General features: G+C 33.9%; 2 protein-coding genes across 2 annotated transcripts; one reads left to right on the top strand and one right to left on the bottom strand.

Moving 5' to 3' along the window:
* Positions 1 to 3,097: 3,097 nt before the first annotated feature.
* LOC116002376 (replication protein A 70 kDa DNA-binding subunit B-like) lies at positions 3,098 to 5,574 on the bottom strand. Its single transcript, XM_031242502.1, has 9 exons — positions 5,425 to 5,574; positions 5,074 to 5,344; positions 4,894 to 4,990; positions 4,679 to 4,806; positions 4,508 to 4,595; positions 4,271 to 4,403; positions 3,908 to 4,198; positions 3,598 to 3,825; positions 3,098 to 3,516 (listed from the first exon to the last, which is right to left on the bottom strand). Exons 1-9 carry the CDS (start codon positions 5,572 to 5,574, stop codon positions 3,349 to 3,351), a joined length of 1,554 nt encoding a protein of 517 aa, XP_031098362.1. The 3' UTR covers positions 3,098 to 3,348.
* Positions 5,575 to 6,328: 754 nt separating this feature from the next.
* LOC115996791 lies at positions 6,329 to 9,497 on the top strand. Its single transcript, XM_031236205.1, has 3 exons — positions 6,329 to 6,786; positions 8,013 to 8,093; positions 8,885 to 9,497. The coding sequence occupies exons 1-3, from the start codon at positions 6,628 to 6,630 to the stop codon at positions 9,284 to 9,286; spliced, it is 642 nt and encodes a 213-aa protein (XP_031092065.1). The 5' UTR covers positions 6,329 to 6,627; the 3' UTR covers positions 9,287 to 9,497.
* The last annotated feature ends 250 nt before the right edge of the window (positions 9,498 to 9,747 follow it).

The following is a 9,747-nucleotide window of genomic DNA, read 5'->3' as shown; positions in this document are numbered from 1 at the left end:
TTTTTTTTTTTTGAAGGCGAAACACTTTTAATTAGAAATGGAAAAAAATCAGCCATTTTTAGAAGAACGGTTAAAGGTGTATAATCTAAATTTTAGAATATACCAAATACATGTTTTTGCATACAAATTATTAATGGATGACATTCTAATATTTTCATTACATGTCATTTGTTTATTTTCTGACCCAAAAAACGAAAAAAACCAATAATTCATATAATTTGTTGAAATTAAAAAGAATATCTTAACACCAATCCATATAATACTTGAATTATATAGAACTTAGTTAAAAATTTATTCAATTAAAATAATAATCAAAGTATATTGAATTATATAATGTAGATTACAATGTATTCAATATATTTAAATAATTATGTGTTTTTAAGTGTATATATATATATATATATATATATGTATATATATATATATATATATACTCCGTTTTATTTATACAAATATGTGCATGTGGTATCTTAATAAATAATAATTTGTTTTATGGAGCCATGTGCTATGTTGAGTTCTTTCTCCTTGAGAATTTAAAAAGATGAATGGGGAGATAGACATGTTGTGCAGCAGCCGAAAAACTGGGTAGTTCTTGTTTTATGCATTTATATCTTTGACTCGGGATGATAAGAAAAAAGCAACAAAAAATTGGGTGTACAACTTAATGGAAGAACACTCACCAATATGCCATATTGCCATGTGACTGTATTTGGAGGCTTCGTCAAGATTTTTACTTTTTCTATTTTCGTTCAGGCGCTTACTCTATGATACTACAGCTTGAAACAGAGATGATATGCAGCAGTTGAGTTTAGTAATAATTCTTCTCCTACTTCAATCTATTTTTCTGGAAACACCCAGGTTGTTAATCTTAGCTATTCTTCTTTGAAAAGTACTTATATCCTTAAATATATCCAAGATTAAGTATGAATCAGCCTATTAATATAAACAATCATGCAAGGTGAAGTATGTATGGATCTGTCATAAGAATAGCTAATCTGCTTAATAAGATATTTTATTGTTTTATGCCTTCATTGGTTCTTATTTATACATCTAGAACAATGCAAATGTTTATTCATTGTATTGAACAGAATAAACTATGTGGAAATGTTTATTCATTGTATTGAACAGAATTTTGTAACCTAGGGTTGATGTATCTAGATTTCGTAAATTTATTACAATTGTAAGAAGTAATGTATCTAGATTTCGTAAATTTATTACAATTGTAAGAAGTATGAAATAGAAGTTAGTAAATGCATTACCATTGTTTTGCTCATCATGCTTCCTCTTTGAACCAATAGTAGTTGAATTTGTAATCTTTTTCATATTCTCTTAATGAGTGTTTTGCCAATCTGGTACACAAAAAACATGAGAGAACATTTAGTATTTATATACTACTCTCCACTGAAATTAAAGTTTGTCCTTCATTTACTTAACAATGAGGGAATATTAATATTAATAGATTACTTAGCATACCTGTTTGTCTTAGTCAGTGAAGAAGGAAAAAAAAAAAGAAATTTATAAAATTAAAAAAAAAAAAAAAGAACAGACCAACTATAGTGGATATCACCACTACTTTTGCTTTGTACAGAATCACGTGCTTCTTCTTTTTTCATGCTTTGTGCGTAATGGCGCATGGTATCTATATTATCTATATTACATGTCCACTTTCTTTAGTTTCCTTTTTCTTAAATTCCTTCCCCACTAAACATAGATAATATATATTTTAATAGATAATATATATTTTAATTGCTTGCAAACAACACTGTCCTGTGAATCCCTTTATCCCTTATCTTCATCTTCAAATTTTCTTTTTCTTTTTCTTTTCCCCAATGCGCAATCTATATTTATATTTTATATAAATGAGGTTACTTAAAAATATTTATATTATATAAATGAGGATACTTCCAAATACCAACCTATTAAATATTATATGAATCAGGTTACTGTCTCTCCACTACAAACTTCCATAGTTTTCCACCATCCTCTGTGTCTATCATCCTCCGCCCTCCTGCATCCACCATCGAGGAAAATCCGGTTAAACGGTCACGCTGTCACATCCTTCGCCCCTACCCTCCCTTCTTAGTCCTCTTGGTTTCTACTTCTCCGTCCTCCGTCGTCAACACCCTCGCTCCTCTCCCTGTCTCGGCTGCTTCACAATCTCTGGCGGACGACTGGTCAGCGTGGTCTCGGCTACTCATCTCACCTAACCTCAGCCTCGCCGGATGGCTGGTCAGCGCTATGGCAGTCAGGTAACTTGTATTTTTGTTTTATTACTATTCTTATTAAATTTTATGGTCGTAATTAAATCAGTAAAATTTTATACTGTTAATAAAATGACTATATAATTTTTAATATTCTGAAAATTCTTTTGTCTGGTGTTTGAAAAATTGATTTTATTTCAGATTAATTTGCAAACATAAAATTTGTTTCTTTTGTCAAACATTAATAAAAAAAAATTCAAACATGTTGTAAAGAATTGAAATGATGAATATTATTTTATTTGTTGCAATTACACATCGGGCGTCATCTGAACATAATTTAATTTTAGTTAAAAAATTCAAATATGAATTGTTTTTTGTTAGCTGTTTCAAAAGAAAAAGTATAATAAGAACATACTAACAAAATGAGTTTCAAACTGGATACATATAGTATGCAGGTAATTATTATTTGCAAATAAATATGTTGCATATGCGTAAGTAACTAAGTATGCATCACCATTTGCAATGTGCTCATTTTTTGTAATAAAAAATAATGGTAATTAATATTTATTTTTATTCCCTCATTGTTAAAATAAATACGTAATACAATCTGCACGTCTTCCACTTACTATATGGCCCTAAGGTTACATAAAGTAATTCTAAACTATAGGTCTTGTCTTCTTTTGGTATCTTTACAAATCCATGTGTTGTTTTGATGCATTATGCATATGAATCTCACTTGTCTTTCTGAAGAAATAATTTGTACATCCCATACTGTTATTGATAATAGCTTATTGATACCTGCAAAAAAAAAAAAAAAAAACCAATTTTGCTACAATGCAAATCTATATATTATTGATATCTATTAGTTTATAACTGCAATAAAAAACAATAAGATAGATATAGAAATTGTGGTGGCAATTAAAAACAATAAGATAGATATAGAAATTAGTCTGGCAATTGTCTCAAAATAGTTGTGCCACCAAACATAATTGTCAAAATATAGCACAACAAAAGCCAATACACGTGTCGCCAGACACAATTGTCTTTAAGAATCCAAAACACAATGTTGACATATATGCATTAGTGCATACAGTCACCATGCACATAACGTTTTCCAACCACAAAGTTTGCCCAAACAAATTCAGCCCTATTTTTCCATCTTCACAATTGACTTCATTGTCTTCTTAGAACTTTGGGTAGAGGAGAACTCATCAAGCAGAGACCTCTTAACAGCTCCACATTCACCTTCATCAACTTTCTTCATGGGATTTGCTGGTAAACTTGGACTCTCAGCAACATCCTCATCCTCAAAATCCTGTAAACCCATAGAGATAAGGATAAACAATTAGAGTTCATTAGTTCCCTAACAACTCAACTATTAGCATTTCTAGGTTACCTCTCTAGAAATTTCTTCATCCTGTGGATGCAGTTCAGATGTTAGGTCCTTGTCCGGTGCCTCCAATAGCTCTCGACAGTAAACTGATACTAATTTAGGGTCATTCATAACCTTAATAACCGCAAAGGCATTGTGAAGGTTATCAAATTGTTCCTTTCTTGCAGCAATCCTAAAAACCATTGCAAGTCCCACTAAGGATTCTATTTCACTGGGGACTGTAAGGGGTCCCTACAAATCGGATACACATTTGTGTAAGTTCAATGATTCGATATTATGTGTAGTAAGATCAATTTTTAAGAACATAATTTACCTCCAAGGTCCTCTTCCTTAGATCTGTTGCTGAAATACCTAATAAATCTTGACAGTCTCTGTCCCATAGTATGAATGGTGCATTTCCATTGAGGTCAACAACTCTAATCTTAACCCTGTACCTGAGAATACCCTCTTCCCAAGTCCTCTTACATTTATCACAGTCATACTTTTGACCATCATTACGTAGAATCAACTTTTTATTACAACCATGTGCTTTGCAAGAAACATAAAACCAATCACCCGAACTCTCAATGCCAACGATTTTAGCAACAACCCAAAAATCACCATACTACAAAAATAAAATTAGCATATTAATAACAATTCTATTCAATATTAAAATAAATAAAAGAAATAAACTTACTTCTCTATTTTGATATATATCTGAAATGGTCAAAACATTCATTTGTCCAGAAGAGAAGTCTTCAAATGCACTGCCATAGCTCATACTTGTCATGGAAACAATGCTACGCATTGGGGTCTGCTCTCCGTTAAGACTGCATATAAGTGTTTATACATACAAAATCAAAACTAAATGACCACAAAAGTATAGAAAATAAGAAAACTGAAATGTGTGCTAAGAGTGAGTTAAATACCCTACCTCTCTCTAAATTCTTGAAACTCTGGAAAATCATGGTTTATATAAATTTTTGTAACATCGTAGCTGCTGCAGATCTTAATATCACCAGCTGTTGAGAGTCAAAATTGTTAGGCTGCACAAACACTGTAAAATTAATGAAATTAAAGAGTGTCAAGGAATGTGAGCTCTTACTGTTCTGGACAACCTTGACTCTACAAAACTGTAGTAAAATTATAACATGATCATGTTGAGTTGATTGGTAAAATGGCTCTAGTTTGGAAACATGATCATCCCAAACTGTGCATTGCATTTGAGTACCCCTAAGCATTACATATAAATAGTTAAGTTTTTTTAATAGTAGTTAGTCAGGCATAAAATGGAAAGATATTAATAGATCAATATCTTACTGTGTATCCTCTAGTAGAAAATCAATCAGCCTGGTAGGCTTCCCAGCAATGACCTTCTCTTGTGGGGAATGTATCTCTACCACCATTCCAATTACATCTAAACATAAAAGATAAAAAAAAATTGTACAACAATAGAACTTATAGGTAAGTGAAGGAAACAAAACAATGTTTACAACATACCAATCAATTCTTTTTCATTGATATCCATTTTTTGTTTCAAAGTTGACAAATGCTGCAGTCGGAACATATGTCTTGGGAAAACATGGTCATTTAGCTCTGTAACAACTGTCTTGTAGTAGAACTTCAACATGTGTTTGTGTGGGCTTGTCTTGTACGTGTAGAAGTTACTAATCACCAAGAAATTTGTTATTGAATACACGTCACCTACCTTGAGCATAGTAGAATATTTCTGTACCAAATCTCTCGGAATGGTTGCATGCAGAACAGTCCCCTGTTAATGGATATACATTATATAGTGAAAAAAGGTATTAAACTGTAAATTAATTACTTTGTATACCATAACACACATACCTCTTGATCATGAAAAACACATTCTTTGCACTTAATGGTTGTTGCGCCTCTTCTTTCAGGAATTTCATAGGTACGTACCAACCTCAGTTTGATAGCACTTGTGGTGTTCATGGGAGCAATATTGCGACCCAGAATGTATGACGGAGCCATGAGTCTTGTGGTGTTCATGGGAGCAATATTGCGACCCAGAATGTATGACGGAGCCATGAGTGTATGCAATAGTACAATATGCTGTGAAAGTGAATTGAAGCTTGAAGATCTGTAGACACATTCCTATGAATGTAATATATATATATATATATATATAGGTACCTCAACCACATTGTGCAGACATGCATAAATGTTAACAATGGGATTATTAAAATATACATTTATACCATTCATGTTTGTCTTGCACTGAAGAAGAACAACCATGTAACCTTACATATATTCTCACCAGCCTATTAATATATACATTTATGCCATTCATGTTTGTCTTAAAATGAAGAAGAACAACTATGTGCTCTTACATATATTCCCACCAGCCATGTGCTCTTTTGCTTTTACATATATATATTCCCACCAGCCATGCTATGTGCATATGGATACAAAAATAAAATAAACTTTGCAGACCACTACTCTACTTTCAAGATATACTAATTATTTTTAAATCAGGTTTTTCCTATTACTCTAATTCAGGTTCCACTTTTCTTCTCTCCACGTGAGTATATCTATTTCCATAGCACTGTTCATTTGGGCGGGAGTTTTCAACTACTTCATTTTGCTTTTATATATATAGAGATATATAGCTAAAAATAGAAGAAATATTTATCTTGGACGATAGCCCAACAGCTAGATGACCTCCCACCCCAAGGCAAGTGCACAAAATGGGCCAGAATCCAGAAACCGGAATCCTCACGATAACTACCATGTACCTCTCTCTCTCTCTCTCTCTCTCTCCGCGGGACGCTACCGCAACGTACAGCAAACAGACAACGCATATTCCCATTCCTATTTTGCTTTCCTCACAGTTTTCACTTTTCAACACGCACCAAATTTCTCAATTCCCAAACCTCCTTTCGCTGCGAAACTCCCCGGAATTCGGCTAACCCACCACCCGATTCCCTCCTCTCAAGACCCTTCCTTGTCTGGAGATCCAGCATATACCCAAAGGGGGAAGAGATAATTTAGATTTTCTGTTTTCGTTCATTTCTTCCCTTTTTGATGGCGAAGAAGCGGAAGTCGCTGGCGATGAGCCTGGACGAGGTGGATCGGACCATGTACTCCTCCTTCTGCAGCGCCGCTAACTCGCTTTCGCAGCTCTACACTCAATCCATGAACCAACAGAAGCTTTCCTTTCAAGCCGGTGAACGCGAAGGGCTGGTAATCCTCTCTCTCCCCATAAAGATAAACATTATTTATGGGGGATTTGGAAAAAAAACAACATTTCTTTATTATTTGGTGTGATTAGATTTATATTTTTTAATAACTATTACTATTTTTTGTTGCAATTATCAAAACTTGTGCTTATATTGATACTCCATTAGTAAAAATGATAACTTCTTTGTTTTTCTATTAATTTGAATTAGTCTTGCTGTGGCGTTTTGTTCATATTTGAACAAAGTCTTTAGTTTTCGGATGTAGGTTTTTATGCGCTCTCTGGTACTTGCAGACACATATCCCATAGGGTTCTTGAGTGCTATCCCTTAGAAATTTCTGTAAGCATTACAGAGGAATTTTAAATTCTAAGCTTGGTTTTACCCAGATGTGGGGTGGAACTTTTTTTGTAATATGACTAGTTTCACTCTTCTAGTTTTAACTAGTCTTAGCAAGAACTAGAGCACATTTGCATTAGGTTCTTGAATGATTGGCTATAGCCTTTTTTCTGTTTTAAACTTGGAAGTTCCTTGTAAATACGCTTTTTTAGTTTCTCCCGTTTTGTTATTATATTGAGATTGAGATGTAAAAAACATATTTGTCTTCCAACATTCATTAATGTCTGGTGTCATATGAAATCCAATTATCTTGTCATGCCAAGTTGTGCTTCTTATCTTCTTGAAGGTAAAATGTTGACATAATGATAAGAGTTTGGGGAGGCTAACCCTTATTTTGGTCTTGGCATAATTGGGAATAAAACCATCTCTTCTAGTGTAACCTATCAACATGTTTAGCTTACAATGCATGACAATGACCACCTAAGGGAGCTGTCATCTTTGACTTTGTGGTGTTCAAACGTGGAAGTTTACCCTAGTGGATACTTGGAACAGTATAGAACTCATTTATAGTGCTATTGGGATATTTGGTTCCTATTTCATTTGTTTTTTTGTGCTTTGTGATTGGATTTCAGTATGCACTTCTATGTAAAGATGGTTTGAGAATATATTTTAGTGATGATATTTGCCCCACATTCTGCCTTTTGTTTATTAGCAATTTTGGATCGTGAAGAGAAGTTTGGTAACTTGTCACATGGATACAAGTGACTTTATTTCTGTTGTCAATTGACTTTTAATTTTTTTTTTCTCAATCTATCATGAAAGATTTCTCTTTTACTATGTAAAGGAACCAAACTAAGTCTAGCTTGTTTTGGTTATTCTCTAAATATATAATAGGAGAAGTTGTACCAGTGGATCTTGAGGCTACAAGAGGGAGGATCAAGAGTAACCACAGTTGACATTCTCAATTACCTTCAGGTTTTTTCTTTTACAAATTCTGTTACTGTTTTGTTTGTAGAAAAGATTGATTCTGTTTTTTATACACTTTGAGTATTTGTAATCCAATGGTTGTTAAGAGTTCTTGCACAGGGGTTTAAGACACTATTAATTGCCTGCACAGTGAATATTTTAGTTTTTAATAATATGTAATTGTTTAACCTGTATTAGTTGAGGGTCGATACCTGTTGCACATGATGGATTTAAAGCTTAGCCTGCAAAACATCCATGTTAATAAATGTTAATTGCACTTTGAGCAGTAATACCCTCTATGAGATAATTTACGTGGACCTGATGCTATGGATTTGCCTTAGTGGTGATAAGTTTTGCCTGTTTTTTTTTGGCCTGGAGCAATGAATTTGGGATTCAACACTGTTGCATCTCATGATTAACCAAAATGCATGTACAATACAATTCTGAGGATTTTGATTGGTATACTCCCTAGTCCAAACTTTGTTTTACCTAGCAATTGTATAAACTCCACAAACACTGGCCCGTGTAGCAATCTCTGATTTGCAGCTATTCACTTAGGAAGTAAATGTCGTGTTACTTCGGGCGCTCCCTGGTTGAATTAGACTTACTAAAACATGGTGAAATTTACATACTGTCTTGATGTAGGCCTGATTGATTTGAGCACATTTATAAGTCCAATTGGCCTGCTGTGGTACAAATAGTTTTTTTTTTTTTTTTTTTAAATAAATATTCTGTAACATCTTACCTTATTATGTGTGTAAGCATTTACTTATTTATCTGTTTTTTTTTCCTTATAACAGTCAGAATTAAACAACTATGGTGAGGAGCAATCCATGTCGCCCAGGCCTCCATTCCAGAACCCACATTCACAGCCAATGCATGTTGCAAACTCTGGCTTCCCCGTGTCTTTGGGCTCAACTGGTGTTCCATCTGTTGGGCAAGGGATCCGACCTGATCATTATGATCAACAACCAAAGAATTATGTTTTCTCAAATGCTCTGTCAAGTCCTGTTCGGCGAAGCCTGCAAAACTATCACATTGCTCAGGGAGACTACTACGCAAATGAAGGTCCTACTGCAAATGGAATAAAGCACGACGAACCAAACTTCCAACTGCACAATAGGGACTCTAATGGCTATAACTCTAACGATGCCTCCATGGATATGCATGCCGAAAGTCCAGTTCATGAAGCTCCTTATTGAAGAATTCCTTAATTGTAATGTCGCTAGAAGCTGCAATTTCTTTAGAATTAGCAAGTAGAAATGACATGGTTGCTTCATGCCAGGGGTTGCTAGTGCTATTGTGATTTGGGTAATTGGGTGTAGGGGGGGAAAAGGATTAAAGAAAGTGGGAAAAATCAATGTATGTAGTAAAACACCAAATTTGTGGAATACAATGTTGTTTTTTCCCTGATTTTTATGTTTGCTAAGTGCTTCATAAAAGTAGGTCTAAGAATCTGTGAATGAGTTGCTGCTTCTTTACGTTTCCTCTTACCATTTACCAAAATTTCAACCTGTCGGCATTATATTAAGACCAAAAAATTGCAGAAAAATGGCATTGGAGGGTCCAAGGTCCTTTTAGCCAATATTCAATGCTCTCTCAAGATAGGATTTTGAAATGAAATGCAGCTCAATTGTCATCATCTACTAAGTAGTATTTATTA

Source organism: Ipomoea triloba, chromosome 1 (genome assembly GCF_003576645.1).
Source record: "Ipomoea triloba cultivar NCNSP0323 chromosome 1, ASM357664v1".
NCBI classification, from domain to species: Eukaryota; Viridiplantae; Streptophyta; class Magnoliopsida; order Solanales; family Convolvulaceae; genus Ipomoea; species Ipomoea triloba.
The sequence above is the reverse complement of the archived record's forward strand: the minus strand, read 5'-3'. Positions and strand labels throughout refer to the sequence as shown.